Consider the following 17,810-nt stretch of genomic DNA (forward strand, 5'->3'; position numbering starts at 1 on the left):
TGCGCATGGGCACGAAACGCGTCTGCGTGGAGACCGGCCCTTACACCTGACTGTTGTTACTGCTGGCTCTGTTACCTGTTTGCCTCTGCCAGTGGCATCCGCTTTTAACTTTAATAAATTTTTGTTACTTTTTTATCCTACCCTGTCTGGAGTTTGCCTGAATTTTTTTGACTTGCCCTTCAGAGGAACATCTGTGCTATCGGCGATAGTGCGCTTATCTTCACTCCCTGTGATTCCCTACAATTAAAATATTAACCCTCCTTTTCAGGATGAATAGACCATTTAACGTTTTATTGCAGTGTTTAAATAATTAAAGGTGTTTGCATACAATTATTAAACTTGGAAATCAATAATTTAAGCACTTGACTGCCTGGGAGGGCTGCACATCTACTACTACTACTACTACTACTACTACATAAGGTATGACAGCCCTCTATGGTGAGCAATGGGTTAAATACTTTGATTTCCTAGACTAAAGTAATGACAAGGAATACACAAACTTTAGTAAGGTTCACAGCCTGGCTCTTACATTATAGAATAAGCAGGGCAGGAAGGTGTAGGTCCGTTGTAGCTAATATGTCAGGCAGGGAGCACAGATGTTTAAAAAAAACAGACATTCCACGCTGCTGGCTTCCTTATCCTCCTTCCCCCGTTAATTTATTGTCTCTCTCTACTTTAGAAGAAGCCCCTCTTATGCCGCATGGACAGAGACCTGTTAGCTTTAATGTCTCTGAAAGTGAGTAAACAGTAGTTGGTTCCCTATTAACCCCATGCACTCTTCCTGTCCTGAACAAAAGGTGGAAGAAATCAGATAGGCAGAATTGCAGAGCTAAAACATTTGTGCACTCATTAAAACTGTCAGGTTTTTTACTGAAAACAGCTGTAAGTTTTCTTACTGAAAACGGACTGTCCGGTCAAATCCCTGAACTTGGCAACCCTTGACCCCTGTGTGCAGTGTCACTCATTTTTACTCACAAGCAACCCTGTACTCACGTGGAAAGCCCATGTAGCCTAGGAAGTTGCAGGAGGGACAGCTGCTGACTGAGCTGTGTCTTGAATCCTCCTGTGTTTGTGCACCTATCTTTCCTTGTGGAGGAGGGGTCACGTGACATTGTGTGAATCGATTTGGCTCTTAACTGCATCGATGCAGCATCGTTAAAGGCTGCATTGTGATGCATCGTTGTGCCAATTATTTTTGACACCCCTACTCTCAACACTATCTGTGAGACCATCAGCAGCAGCTAACAACTTAGTGTTTTTTCACAATCTTGCAGATGTCTTTGTATTGGGCACTATATTCAGTTACAAAATAGGACCCTTTGTTTACTTTCGATGAGCATCCATTGCCATACCATTCTCTATTCTCAAGTAGTGTCTTCCTGTCTATTCTAGCTACCTGCTCCTGTGCTTTGTCTAGAACAATGTCAGAGTATCCTCTCTCTTTCAATCTTTTTCTCAATTCCTCACTTTGTCTGCTAAACGCTCCATCCTCAGTACAGTTTCTCTTCAGCCTTACAAACTGTCCTTTTGCTACTGAAAAGGGCACATGAGGAGGAGGGCAGCTCCTAGCATGCAATAGTGTATTCCATGTTATTGGTTTTCGGTAAGTATCACACGTTATGAGTCCATTCTTGTTACCCATTAAAGTCAAATCCAGAAAGCAAATGCTATCTGTATGATGTTCAAAAGTGAACTTCAAACCCATGTCATTGTTGTTAATTTTAGAAATGAAACAGTTTAACTCATCCTCTGTACCCTTCCATATAAGAAGCAGGTCATCTATATATCTCCTGTAAAACACAATGTTATCTTTGTATTCATTCTCTATTTGAAAGATGTGGGACAGCTCCCACCAACCCATATAAAGGTTGGCGAATGATGGCTCAAACTTGGCACCCATCGCTGTCCCACACCTTTGAAGATAGAACTGACCTTCAAATTTGAAGTAATTGTGTGTCAGGAGATACATAGTGACCCTCAGTACATAGTACCTCAAACCATCTGTAAAATCTGTATAATTTTGTAGAAAAAATGTTATGGCCTCTACCCCTTTCTCATGAGGTATAGAGGAAAAGAGCGCTGTCACATGAATTGTCACCCATCTATATTGACCATCCACCCATTCCTGTTTCTCCAATAGATTTATAACGTGTTTGGTGTCTCTCAAGTAACTGTGCAATCTGAGAACAAGTGGATTCAGAATTGCGTCCAACCATTCAGATAAGTGTTCTGATATAGAACCAATGCCACTCACAATCGAGCGGCCTTTAACGTCATCAACACTCTTATGCACCTTTGGAAGGTGGTGGAAGATGGGCACTACGGGACATGTAACAAAAAGATAATCCCCTGTGGACACATCGATGTGCCCATCCTCCAAACCATCATCCAAAAGTGTTTTTAGTATTCCTTGGTACATCAGGGTGGGATCACCCTGTAGGGGGACATAGTTGTCAATGTTTTGTAATTGGCGTCAAGCCTCTTTAACATAATCTGTCCTATTCAATACAACTATAGAACCCCCTTTTTCCGCTTTACGTATTGTTATGTCATCCATATGTTTGAGTTCATTCAATGCTTTTTTAGCCTTACGTGATAAATTATCTGAATTAACCACATTGGTACTTAAAGTCAAAAGATCTTTCTCCACCCTTCTGTAAAAGGTTTCCAGTATTGTATCCCTATGATGTATTGGGTAAAATTCAGATGAAGGTTTAAAACCACTGAATTCGTTCACAGAAGGGTGGTTCTGATCCATATGACTTTCAAAAGACAATGCATTAAGTGTGTTAATATCACAAGCATCCTTAAATGAGGTGCCATTGATGTCTTGTTGACCGGAGATACCGTCCCCAACCCTAGTTCCCTCATCCAAGGGTGCATCTTTAAAAAAACTTTTGTAAGGTGAGATTCCTTATTAATTTATTCAAATCTAACATTGTCTCAAAAACATTAAATGTATTGGAAGGAGCAAAATGAGACCTAGACTCAACACTTTTAAATGTTCTTTAGTAAGTACTCTAGAGGAAAGATTTATAACATTATTCATGTATATTTTGTGCTGGTTTTGTTCCCTCTCAGTGGGTATCTGGCTTGCTCGTGTCCTATACCTGTTTTTTCTGGTGCTACGTAAAAAACCTTCTCAAATTCTGTTTTGTCCTGGCTTACCATACTGGGCTGACTATTGGGATGACTCATCACATATTTTGATCCTTTATTGGCTGCCACTGCTTGTGGTAATATCTCTTTAGGTCTTACTACCTGTTCCTCATTTCGTGTAGCTGACTTTGTACTTGGAATCTGGAAATTAACATTACGGTTTATATTGGCTTTTAAAATGCCAGTTTGAGAACTCTGTTCTTGATTAGTTTCTCTCAGATGTTTCCCTTCTAATCTGTTGTCATTATCTGAATTTGGTGAGGGTGTCTTTGTATTGCTAGGAGACCTATTTTGTCTGTTGTTATTTCTATTTCTACTCCTAGACCTACCCCTGTTCTGTGATCTCCTTGTGTTGGTTCTATCTGTTCTGTTCCAGACATAAACACTTTTACTCTCATAATCGGTTTTATCTCTAACATATTTAGTGTGTTTTAAATTTAGAACAGAGGTTTTGATCTCAGTGAGTGAGGTTTTCAAAATATTATAAAAAAAAAAAAAAAGACTAGTAGGTCTCAATTTTGCTCCTACCAATACATTTAATGTTTTTGAAACAATGTTAGATTTGAATAAATTAATAAGGAATCTCACCTTACAAAAGTTTTTTAAAGATGCACCCTTGGATGAGGGAACTAGGGTTTTAGTTCCCTCATCCAAGGGTTATCCACAATATTGCTTTGGCTATGTTCTGCCGTTAAGTGTTCTCACACACCATTTGTACATTTCTAATAATAAGCTCTATGCCCTGCTATTATCTGTTTTAGGTGTCTTGCTAATCACACTGCAGGCGTTCCACGCGTTGTTCATTGTTTTGATTTATGCATCTCTTTGGGTTTTATGTTTGATGGTAACTTTATGTGTTTATGTCAATTTGTACTCTTCTTACTTTTTCTTAGTCCTCATCTGGGACTTATTTTATAACTGTGGCTTAATTTATCTAGTATCGCTTTAAACTTTCTCACATGAGCCTGTTGATCGGGTAATAACGCACTGCTTTGGGATTGATACAGATACATAATAGTTTTCTGTGCGTGACTTTTCTTTTTCTTTTTTATGGATTTTGGTTTACGTTATTATTGATGCCGTCTGTATACCATAACATCATTTTGTTTTACCTTGTTGCCTTGTATGCCCACGGATTGCCCTCTGGCATTCTTATCTCATAGTTGTTCTTTGATATCCTTTGTTGAAGGTTGTTAGATCTCAGACAGCACAGTCTATTTAGATGTTGTTATTTGTGTTTGCTGCACTGTACCATATTATCTATATCTGCCTTGGCCCCTTTATCCTGCATGTTCTTTGTTTTTTGGGTATCCTTTGTTGAAGGTTGGATTATTCCCTTTACAGACTGCACAGTCTGTTTTTAATTTTATTGGTGATGGTGATATAGGTAGTTTGTGTCTTGTTGCGTGTTGTTTCTATCATTCCATGTTTCTAGTATCTGTTTATAGGTTTGTCTTTCAGATAATACCTGTCCTGATGAAGGCCCAACTGAGGGCCGAAACGTTGACCATGTATTAATGTTCTAGGAATAAAGAAAATATTTATTTGTTTCTATACAAACCCTGAGAGTGCCCTTCCTCCACATTGTTCTTTATATATATATATATATATATATATATATATATATATATATATATATATAATGTGACGTCAGAGGCTGGTGAGGCAGTGGCTAGGATACGCCTTCATTCTTTAGATATCCTTTGTTGAAGAAATAGCAATGCACATGGGTGAGCCAATCACATGAGGTATCTATGTGCAGCCACCAATCAGCAGCTACTGAGCATATTTAGATATGATTTTCAACAAAGGATATCAAAAGAATGAAGAAAATTAGATATTAGATGTAAATTGGAAAGTTATTTAAAGTTTCATATGGGTTTCATGTCCTTTTAAATGATGTCTTGGAAAACTGGTCAACTTAGTAAACATCTGATTTTAGTCTAAAAGGATTGTAACAAACTCTTGCCAGATAACACAATGCTTGCTCTGATTATGAGATCTAGAAATCCATGCCCATTAAAATGTTTTAAACATACTTTTTACTTTAATGCTGCAAATTATGGTTATAGATTCTTTCATTATTCAGTAAATATAAAAATGTCTTGATCCAGTGGTGGCTGGTGAAATGTAAAGATGGTGGGGCTCTTGACCCCACCCCTTTAAATAAAGCCACACCATCAGATGTCACTAACAATTCATAAATTAAATAAAAGGTTGACAGAAAAACAGAAAAGCACTCGGGGGGGGAGGGGGAGAGAGAGAGACGGGGGGAGAGAGACACAGAGGGTTAGAGAGAAAGAGAGAGACACAATCACACACAGAGGGCTAGAGAGAGAAAGAGAGAGACACAATCACACACAGAGGGTTAGAGAGAGAGACACAATCACACACAGAGGGTTAGAGAGAGAGAAATAAAGAGAGAGAGAGACACACAATCACACGCAGAGGGTTAGAGAGAGAAAGAGAGAGAGACACAATCACACACAGGGTTAGAGAGAGAGACACACAATCACACACAAAGGGTTAGAGAGAGAAAGAGACACAATCACACACAGAGGGTTAGAGAGAGAAAGAGACACAATCACACACAGAGGGTTAGAGAGAGAAAGAGACACAATCACACACAGAGGGTTAGAGAGAGAGCCACAATCACACACAGAGGGTTAGAGAGAGAGCCACAATCACACACAGAGGGTTAGAGAGAGAGCCACAATCACACACAGAGGGCTAGAGAGAGAAAGAGAGAGAGAGACACAATCACACACAGAGGGTTAGAGAGAGAGACACAATCACACACAGAGGGTTAGAGAGAGAGAAATAAAGAGAGAGAGAGAGACACAATCACACGCAGAGGGTTAGAGAGAGAAAGAGAGAGAGACACAATCACACACGGGGTTAGAGAGAGAGACACACAATCACACACAAAGGGTTAGAGAGAGAAAGAGACACAATCACACACAGAGGGTTAGAGAGAGAAAGAGACACAATCACACACAGAGGGTTAGAGAGAGAAAGAGACACAATCACACACAGAGGGTTAGAGAGAGAAAGAGACACAATCACACACAGAGGGTTAGAGAGAGAAAGAGACACAATCACACACAGAGGGTTAGAGAGAGAAAGAGACACAATCACACACAGAGGGTTAGAGAGAGAAAGAGACACAATCACACACAGAGGGTTAGAGAGAGAAAGAGACACAATCACACACAGAGGGTTAGAGAGAGAAAGAGACACAATCACACACAGAGGGTTAGAGAGAGAGCCACAATCACACACAGAGGGTTAGAGAGAGAGCCACAATCACACACAGAGGGTTAGAGAGAGAGACACAATCACACACAGAGGGTTAGAGAGAGAGACACATTCACACACAGAGGGTTAGAGAGTGAGAAAGAGAGAGACACAATCACACACAGAGGGTTAGAGAGAGAAAGAGAGAGAGACACAATCACACACAGGGTTAGAGAAAAAGAGAGAGACACAATCATACACAGAGGGTTAGAGAGTGAGAAAGAGACACAATCACACACAGAGGGTTAGAGAGAGAAAGAGACACAATCACACACAGAGGGTTAGAGAGAGAGCCACAATCACACACAGAGGGTTAGAGAGAGAGCCACAATCACACACAGAGGGTTAGAGAGAGAGCCACAATCACACACAGAGGGTTAGAGAGAGAGCCACAATCACACACAGAGGGTTAGAGAGAGAGCCACAATCACACACAGAGGGTTAGAGAGAGAGACACATTCACACACAGAGGGTTAGAGAGTGAGAAAGAGAGAGACACAATCACACACAGAGGGTTAGAGAGTGAGAAAGAGAGAGAGACACAATCACACACAGAGGGTTAGAGAGTGAGAAAGAGAGAGAGAGACACAATCACACACAGAGGGTTAGAGAAAGAGAGACACAATCACACACAGAGGGTTAGAGAGAGAGAAAGAGAGAGAGACAAACACACAGAGGGTTAGAGAAAGAGAGAGAGAGACACAATCACACACAGAGGGTTAGAGAGAGAGAAAGAGAGAGACACAATCACACACAGGGTTAGAGAAAGAGAGAGAGACACAATCATACACAGGGTTAGAGAAAGAGAGAGAGACACAATCATACACAGAGGGTTAGAGAGAGAGAGACACAATCATACACAGAGGGTTAGAGAAAGCGAGAGAGAGACACAATCACACACAGAGGGTTAGAGAGAGAGAGAGCGACACAATCACACACAGAGGGTTAGAGAGAGCGAGAGAGAGACAATCACACACAGAGGGTTAGAGAGAGAGAGAAAGAGAGAGAGAGACAAACACACAGAGGGTTAGAGAAAGAGAGAGACACAATCACACACAGAGGGTTAGAGAAAGAGAGAGAGACACAATCACAGAGGGTTAGAGAAAGAGAGAGAGACACAATCACACACAGAGGGTTAGAGAAAGAGAGAGACACAATCACAGAGGGTTAGAGAAAGAGAGAGAGAGACACAATCACACACAGGGTTAGAGAGAGAGAGAGACACAATCACACACAGGGTTAGAGAAAGAGAGAGACACAATCACACACAGGGTTAGAGAAAGAGAGAGACACAATCACACACAGGGTTAGAGAAAGAGAGAGACACAATCACACACAGAGGGTTAGAGAAAGAGAGAGAGACACAATCACACACAGAATGTTAGAGAAAAAGAGAGACACAATCACACACAGAGGGTTAGAGAGAGAGAGAGAGAGAGAGAGACACAATCACACACAGAGGGTTAGAGAGAGAGAGAGACACAATCACACACAGAGGGTTAGAGAGAGACACACAATCACACACAGAGGGTTAGAGAGAGAGAGACACACACAATCACACACAGAGGGTTAGAGAGACACATAAGGGATGAGAGAGTCAGAGGGGGAGGAAGAGAGACAGAGAGAGAAAGAGACCATGGGGGAGAACAACACATAAGGAGAGAGATGGATAGATAGAGAGACACACACACACACACACACACGGGGGGGTAGAGGGACCACTGCATTTTTAAGTAATAAAACAGCAGAGCTACAGAGAGTTCATAAAATGAGACTATAAATTAGTGTGAAGTACAGAGGCAAGCTGCTAGGTTAGTGGGTGTAAATTTTGAGTAAACAAAATACAAAAACGATCCCTAAACTGCTGTAAAAGTAAAAAAACAAAAAACACTAAACCACATTCATTAAATTATCATTTTCACTAACAGAATCCCTTTCAGTAAAATCTTACTTTTAATAAGATGTGGCTAAAACACTGCTCTCTCTGCCTATCTTCCTGCTCTGTAAGGATTCAGGAAGTGACAGTGGCACATTCCACTGCACTTAGAGGGGAAGAACAGAACTCTCTTTTTCACTTTAGCAAAGCTAGCAGGTTCACAGGACAGCAACAAAATAAATGAAAGTTGTTTTTTTTCCGTTTTTGTTTTATATGATTTAACATCCAGCCCCAACTCTAAGTTCCACTTACTGATGCCTCTCACTGCCTCTCACTGGATTCGTTCAGCCCAAATAGGACTGCCTCAAATAAGCAGTTAATTGGCCATCCAATCTTAACCACATCCAGTAGGTGGCGCAGAATGTAGTGTAATGGTGGGCAGACCTGCTTGTGCCTCTCCATTGCACAACATGTAGCTGTGAAAAAAAAAATGCTGGGGGGAAAAAAAATTAATTTTTTTTTTTTTTTAAAGCCAATAAAAAAAAATATATATTTTTGCCCATATGAGAGGTGAAGCACTGCCTCATCTGCCTCTAGTGACTGCACATCACTGATTTTCTCCCTGGTTTTCGCTGCGTATCAACTGTGTCAAACAACGGAGTAATTTGTATCTCCGATTGCCTTCTGATAATTGCACCACTTTGTGACCGTGAATGTGACTTGGGCAGGACAAAGAAGCCAACCGGTAACTTGCTTATCAGAGCACCTGTTGAAAGAGGATTACGGCTTCTTACTTGTCTTTTGCTCAATACTACCTTATCACGGCTTGGTGACTTGAAGTCTGGAGACCAACCCAGAAGCTGGGATATTTGCACTTTTCTACAAAATGGACACTTTGTTCTTTTCTTGTAGCGATGGATACATTCATTTGATATGCTGAGTTTTTTTCATAGCCTTATGGAACACTTGTGAGGACGCTTTTACCTTGTAGCCTCCTGGCTCGACATGCGATGGTAATTATCTGCAGAACTACCATCAATTTCAACACAGCTTTCAGATTCAGGGGCTGTAAGTAGCCGGTTTGCTATTATTCAATATTTACTCTTCGTGCCCTTCTGCCTTCAATACACAGGACTTTTCAATTTGTCCTCTATGAACACTTGATATATGCCAATATTTTGGAAGTATTGGTAGCTAATACGTGATTGATCATGTTCCCTCCATGGCACACATTACCAACTTATATTTGGAACTGATGTCTTTTTAGGTTGTGTTGCTTATGTAAATGTTTTCCTTTTTTGTGCCTAAATGGGCAAATTAAATCAATTTACTCTCGGTTTTTTGTTTCAGGGTCATTCATCCGGTGCACCCCTCACATTTTTGTAAATATTTTATTATATCTTACTTTGCTACAATGTAAAGTAGTGAGTGTACAGCCTGTATAACAGTGTCAATTTGCTGTACCCTCAAAATAACTCAACACACAGCCATTAATGTCTAAACCGTTGGCAACAAAAGTGAGTACACCCCTAAGTGGAAATGTCCAAATTGGGCCCAAATTGTCTATTTTGTGTGGCCACCATTCCACCATTATTTTCCAGCACTGCCTTAACCCTCTTGGTTTGATTTGAGGATGCCCCACAGATGCTCAATAGGGTTTAGGTCTGGAGACATGCAAGGCAGTGGTCGTTTTGGAGGTGTGTTTGGGGTAGTTGTTGGAATACTGCCCAGTCTCCGAAAGGGAGGGGATCATGCTCTGCTGCAGTATGTCACAGTACATGTTGGCATTCATGGTTTCCTCAATAAACTGTAGCTCCCCAGTGCCGACAGCACTCATGCAGGCCCAGACCATGACAGTCCCACCACCATGCTTGACTGTAGGCAAGGCACACTTGTCTTTGTACTCCTCACCTGGTTGCCTCCACACACGCTTGACACCATCTGAACCAAATAAGTTTATGTTGATCTCATCGGACCATAGGGCATGGTTCCAGTAATCCATGTCCTTTAGTCTGCTTGCCTTTAGCAAACTGTTTGCGGGCTTTCTTGTGCATCATCTTTAGAAGAGACTTCCTTCTGGGACAACAGCCATGCAGACCAATTTGATGCAGTGATCGGCGTATGGTTTGAGCACTGAGAGGCTGACCCCCCACCTCTTCAACCTCTGCAGCAATGCTGGCAGCATTCATACGTCTATTTTCCAAAGACAACCTCTGGATATGACACTGAGCACGTGCACTCAACTTCTTTGGTCGGCCATGTTGGGGCCTGTTCTGAGTGGAAAGAAAAAGGAACAAGGCACTAATAAAATAACGTTATTAGGAATGCCTATCTTTCACTGGATCTAATAGTGAATACTAAATAATCCAATGTCACTGAGATTAGTGAAGGGCATGTGCTGTGTACTGTATTAACACTAAAAAGGAAAAATATCAGTCCTAAGATTGATGTAATGTACACCTGTATAGCACTCACTTTCCTAAGAGGGGGTGGCTTAAAATTGAGATCAAGATTACAAAGTAATACCACAGGGGAATAGTGTACTGAAAATATTAAAATATAACCTTTTATTAGGAAGTTAAAACAGTGTCCACATACAAACAAACATTAAAAAACACAGGGTGGTTGTCTGGTTGAGGATTCCAGCGCACTGATTATGGATGTTAGAATAGTATAATAGGAGATTATCTCGTAAACCTAGGATGTATAATCCTTAGTTAGGACTATATCACTTTATAATGGTTGTATGATAGAGGACTTACTAGTATGCTGAAATAATTCCCAGTATTAGAGGAGGGTATGAGTCACGTTGCGATAAGACAGGGTGTTTTTAGTGTTATTGTTAAACAGAGTCAGACTGCCATCTTGATTTATTCAGCATCTAGAAACATTATCTGCTGTAATTGGGAAACCCACGTATATTATTCACCTGGTTATATATCTACTTGGATAAAAATAATGAATTCTAACATTAGACAAATAAGCTCTAACCAAGTCTAGTACATTGGAATAATGAAAGGAACCTAGTTGTATGTGGTTCCTATAAATTGTTGATACCATAAGAGCTGGAGAATTAATTAATGCCACAACTAAAACTAATATTGCATATAATTGCAGTTTTTATGTTAAGGTATTCTCTTATATAATTGCTTATGCATATAATTGCAGTTTGGTCTGCTTAAGGTATGCTCTTCTATAAATGCTTGTACTGTTGTGAGTCACGTTGGGATATGATTAAATAATTTCTGTGCTGTTAATGAACAGAGTAGACTTATCTAAACCTAATCAGTGTATGGGAATATTATATACTGTGGTTGACCCCACATATATGGTTTACATCGTTATGTTGACTTAGGTGAGAATAATAAATTCAAATATCAGATGCTATAAATGAGTTCTGATCCGGTCTAATATGTTCACAATGAACAAGACCTGGTTGTTTGAAATCCCTGTATGTTGTCAATTCCATGTAAGCTGAAGGGTTAATTAATATCTCAACTCTGAATAATGCGTATAATTGCAGTTTTACTCTGCTCAAGATCTACTCATATATAATTGTAAGTAGTTGAATACTTATGGCTGCAGTCTGTACTCGTTACACCTGATCATAGCTTAATGTTATTTTAAGTTCAACTTGTATATGTTATTTGTAACAAACAAATTTTACAGTTACATTGGCATACTGCTGTTAAAAATAACTGGCAGTTAATATGTTACAAACACCATTAAGCATTGCAACGTGAGTAACATGCGTCTCTGATTAGCGTAACTGGCAACAAACATTAAGTATAGATACCTCTATTAAATTGTATTTTGCGTACACTGATTTAAATATATCGGCAGTTAAATGCAGTTACAATTCAGTGCGCTAACGATATATTACTGGGTTGTTAAGCTATGCATTATTAACCCCAACTTCTCAGTACTAAGGTTTTTAAGTTAACAATATTCTAAATACACCCGTTGGAATAACTGGGTGATTGACTAAAATTACATATTCATGCATAAATAGTATATTATTAAATTGTTAGGCTCTGCGTTGCTATCTACAGTTCGTAAGTATATAATTTTAACCACCGCTTGGATTATAGAATTCCAACAACTTTGAACACCCTGCTGACTAAAAAAATTGCTGAAGGCATTAAAACAGGCTAGTTCCTGACATGTTTCTCCACGGACGTGGCTTTCTCAAAAGGTACGGTGTGGCCTTGTGCGTGGCTATTTATCAGTTCGCACGACTCCGCCTGTGGCGACATCCCTGTCAAATCTATGCAATGGTTACTGTGAACCAATCACAAAAAGTTGCATACAACTAGGTTCCTTTCATTATTCCAATGTACTAGACTTGGTTAGAGCTTATTTGTAGCATCTAATATTATAATTCATTATTTTTATCCAAGTCGATACATAACCAGGTGAATAATATACGTGGGTTTCCCAATTACAGCAGATAATGTTTCTAGATGCTGAATAAATCAAGATGGCAGTCTGACTTTGTTTAACAATAACACTAAAAACACCCTGTCTTATCGCAACGTGACTCATACCCTCCTCTAATACTGGGAATTATTTCAGCATACTAGTAAGTCCTCTATCATACAACCATTATAAGGTGATATAGTCCTAACTAAGGATCAGTGGCGTCACTAGGGTTGGTGTCACCCGGTGCGGTAAGTCATGGTGTCAACCCCCCCCCCCCCCCAGAAAGCAGACACACACAAAAACACAGGCAAACACACATACAAACACTCAGACACACTTAAACACATACTCAGATGCACACACAAACACTCGGAAACACACTCAGACACACACACAAAAACACACACACAAAAACACTGAGACACACAAAAACTCAGACACACACATACAAAATATGTAAACTGCACTGCATTAATTAGGAAGCTCATACCTAGAGCTGCTCCCTGGCTCAGCAGAACATCAAATGAAAGATAAACAGAGCACTCTAAAATAAATCACTGAAGAAAAGGTTTAGGCACGCAAACTATGAAAATTCTGCTCTCTGACTCTGTTCCAAGTCTGTCAGTGCACAGCCCTGGGCCGCATGTCACTGAGCAGTGAGCACAGATAGGCAGGCAGGTTTAGGCTAGCAGCGCAACTTTGCAAGCCCCACGGCACACCCACAACATTCATAGTGAAATTGGGCAGGGGAGGAGCAAAGTACAAACAAGCAAAAGCAGCCGGGAAAACTATTTGTTGAAATTGCAGCACTGGCTCAAGGGGCAAAAAAATTGTGTGTCTACAACTTCCCCAGTCCCACTAATGTTCACAAATGCCAGCCTCTAATAAAATAATATATGCATCTCAACATTGTATTTCTTTGAATTTCAATAAAATTAAAAAAAAAATAAAAAAATTCTTTTGGTGTCACCCGGGTGCGGCCCGCCCCCCCCCTAGTGACTCCACTGCTAAGGATTATACATCCTAGGTTTAATAGATAATCTCCTATTATACTATTCTAACATCCATAATCAGTGCGCTGGAATCCTCAACCAGACAACCACCCTGTGTTTTTTAATGTTTATGTTTGTATGTGGACACTTTTTTAACTTCCTAATAAAGGTTATATTTTAATATTTTCAGTACACTATTCCCCTGTGGTATTGCCTTGTAATCTTGATCTCAATTTTAAAACACCCCCTCTTAGGAAAGTGAGTGCTGTTTTGAGTGGAACCTGTTCTGTGAAACCACTGTATGGTCTTGCCCACCGTGCTGCAGCTCAGTTTCAGGGTCTTGGCAATCTTCTTATAGCCTAGGCCATCTTTATGTAGAGCAACAATTCTTTTTTTCAGATCCTTAGTTATTTGCCATGAGGTGCCATGTTGAACTTCCAGTGACCAGTATGAGAGAGTGTGAGAGCGATAACACCAAATTTAACACACCTGCTCCCCATTCACACCTGAGACCTTGTAACACTAACGAGTCACATGACACCGGCTAGGGAAAATGGCTAATTGGGCTCAATGTTGACATTTCAACTTAGGGGTGTACTCACTTTTGTTGCCAACGGTGTAGACATTAATGGCTGTGTTGACTTATTTTGAGTGGACAGCAAAGTTTCACTGTTATACAGGCTGTACACTCACTACTTTACATTGTAGCAAAGTGTAATTTCTTCAGTGTTGTCACATGAAAAGATATAATAAAATATTAACAAAAATGTGAGTGGTGTACTCATACTGTGTGTGTGTATGTGTATGTGTGATATATATATAAAAATCAGGGCTCAAATTTTCAGGTCCTAAGCTACTAGCCAGGCCAAAAATGTTACTCGTCACTTCTGATCCCACCCATCACCGCCCACTGCATACCCACGCCACGCCTACTACTTCAACCCTTCTTTTCATATGTTTAGCCAGTGCAGTAACTGTATCTGTATTTTATTTGGTAACTTAACAATAAATTGCATACATAGAATAATAAATTAGCAAAAAAAATTATAACAGCAACGTCAACTTTGGTTTCTGGGGAAGACATTAGCCCTAGGCCCTAGGCACTTGTCTTGTCTGCCTAGGTGGTAATACGCCACTGCATACTGAGGTAGACTTATATGACCACAGTATTTGAAGCAATGCTATTAAAGGGACGCTGAACCCAAAAATTTTCTTTCGTGTTTAAGACAGAGCATGTAATTTAAAGCAACTTTCTAATTTACATCTATTATCAATTTTTCTTCGTTCTCTTGCTTTCTTTATTCGAAAAAGAAGGCATCTAAGCTATTTTTTTTTGGTTCAGACCATGGAAAGCACTTGTTTATTGGTGGGTGAATTTATCCACCAATCAGCAAGAACAACCCAGTTTGTTCACCAAAAATGGGCCGGCATCTAAACTTACATTCTTGCATTTCAAATAAAGATACCAAGAGAATGAATCCAATTTGATAATAGGAGTCAATTAGAAAGTTGCTTAAAATTGCATGCTCTATCTGAAACACAAAAGAAAAAAATTGGGTTCAGTGTCCCTTTAAGAATCTAGTGCTCAAGATGCACCCACTCTCCTGAGCCTAGCTCCCTATGCTTTGAGGGAAAGCAGCTCAGTTTCAGTAAAATTTAATTATTACTTCCCTGTCTCCCAAATTGCCTTTATCTACTGGGACTATCTGTTTTACATAATCCAATCTTTTATGAATGAAAACAATTCCCTGAATTCAATATTTTAAAATATTTAAATATTTTTAAAGCCTACAGTGTCAAAGACAACCCATTACTCCTGACTTTATTCATTCCCTGGAACTCACATCTCAACCTGTTCTATTTCCATTTAATCCTACAAAGCAAAATACCCTAGTTAGCCCAATGGCTTCCATATACTTTTACTGACTGTAGCTCATAGTTAAATTTCAGCTCTAAGGACCTACTTCAGTGACATCCCACTATAATCTACTCCCACTGACCTGAAGCACTTACCTCCATCTACTCTCTCTGGCTGAAGCACATATCTCTTTTGCCTGCCTTTGACCGGCTGCAGGCTCAGTCGTGCAGGGCTTCATAAATAGAGCCCTGAATATTAACTGAGCAAATATATCAGCAAGGTACATGAAGTGTGTGTCAAGAACAAAAATTGCTAATGGGCATTAATATTTGAACAAAGAATGCTAAAATAAAACATTATTACTGAATAAAATAGTCAAAATTGGGAAGATATACCATTTAAAAGCTGTTGAAATCAAAAACTTGAAAAATGTTTTTTTTTTTTTTAATTGAATTGTATTTACCATAATCTTATTGTCCCCATGCGAAATAATAGTAGAATTAATGTGGTACAAAGAAACTTGAAAACTAAGTGATATAGCAAGTTTTTTAAAGGGTTAGTAATGGCCTTGAATTTGCAAACCCTATGGAATAGCCACATTTTTTTTTTTTTCTGATAGATTAAAGTAGACACTGTTGTGGCACATAGATACAAGGGTACAGTAATATTGGCATTCCAAAACTAAAAATAACGCAAGTTGATTTTAGTTTTGGAATGCCAATATTACTGAACCCTTGTATCTTTTTTTTTTTTAATTTTTTTTTTTTTTAAAAGGGACATATAATTAAATTGAATTCCCTATACAATGTTTTTATTATGCATATTAAAAGTGCTTTGCAGTTTAGTCTCATTATTTAATTTGCCCCTCTTTTCTGTAATTTAACTCTGGATATTGTGGTTTTACCAATTCTCGTAAAAAGTGTGCACTCCAGACTTTACAAGACTAAAACTGCCACGTTTTTTACCATGATTGTTTAGTTCATGTATATCTGCCCAAAACTGGCAACCTGGGTTTTGATAAAAGAAACAGAACTTAAGGGTTTTCCAAGGTTATGTCCTAGTATGGCAAAATAATGCTGTGCTTTATTGCTGAAGCATGCATTTGGCTTTAAAGGGACCCTGAACCCAATTTTTTTTTTCTTTTGTGATTCAGATAGAGCATGCAATTTTAAGCAACTTTCTAATTTACTCCTATTATAATTTTTTTCTTCGTTCTCTTGCTATCTTTATTTGAAAAAGGAGACATCTAAGCTTTTTTTATTGGTTCAGAACTCTGGATAGCACTTTTTTATTGGTGGATGAATTTATCCACCAATCAGCAAGAACAACCCAGGTTGTTCACCAAAAATGGGCCGGCATCTAAACTTACATTCTTGCATTTCAAATAAAGATACCAATAGAATGAAGAAAATGTCATAATAGGAGTAAATTAGAAAGTTGCTTAAAATTTCATGCTTTATCTGAATTGCAAAAGAAAAAAATTGGGTTCAGTGTCCCTTTTAACAATGCAATACAAACTTTATGACTTTTGTTTAGTGAATTTGTCCCAGAACTATAAGATAGAAGTGCTTCAGTCTGGTGTGCTTTTATACTGATAAATAGGGCAAGATATTTGCAGATGAATTCTAAATCAGCCAGTTTTAGTGGGCTTATCTTTGAATTTTGTGTAGCTCTATTTTTCTCTGATTGGTAAATGTATAATGATAAATCAGTAGCCTTGCTGACAAGTACATTTTTAAACTTTTTGTATATCTGAACAGTGAGGATTGTATGATTTACAGTGTTAAAAAAATATCAGACCTTTCCCAATAAGTCTTTAAAGATATGCTTACTCCTAATCTGAGAGAACAAAACACATTTGGTAAAGGTAACTAAGTGACATACCATCTTAGTATTTAGACTGCATGTTTACCCAATATAACAACATTTTCTTTCTATTTCTGTCTCATATTACAGTGGAAAACGCTTGACCCTTGTTAAAATCATACACAAGAACATCTGAAAGAAGTCATGGGGAATATATTTGGAAACCTGTTGAAGAGCCTCATTGGGAAGAAGGAAATGCGAATACTTATGGTGGGACTTGATGCAGCTGGAAAGACCACCATCCTGTACAAACTGAAGCTGGGAGAAATTGTGACCACTATCCCTACAATAGGTACATTCTAGGGTTATGGAGTATCAACATATATTCTGCACTACTTGT

At 39.0% G+C, this 17,810-nt stretch overlaps 1 protein-coding gene across 5 annotated transcripts in view; it reads left to right on the top strand.

Moving 5' to 3' along the window:
• The window catches only part of ARF3 (ADP ribosylation factor 3), an 81,831-nt gene that overhangs the window by 13,472 nt on the left and 50,549 nt on the right, over window positions 1-17,810 (top strand). For all 5 annotated transcript variants that reach the window (XM_053708068.1, XM_053708070.1, XM_053708071.1 and 2 more), the window contains one exon: window positions 17,561-17,762. In XM_053708068.1, coding sequence (XP_053564043.1) covers window positions 17,615-17,762 — 148 coding nt within the window. In that variant the 5' untranslated portion in view covers window positions 17,561-17,614. The remainder of the gene's footprint in view (window positions 1-17,560; window positions 17,763-17,810) is intronic.

The sequence above is a fragment of the Bombina bombina genome, chromosome 3 (assembly GCF_027579735.1).
Source record: "Bombina bombina isolate aBomBom1 chromosome 3, aBomBom1.pri, whole genome shotgun sequence".
NCBI lineage: Eukaryota > Metazoa > Chordata > Amphibia > Anura > Bombinatoridae > Bombina > Bombina bombina.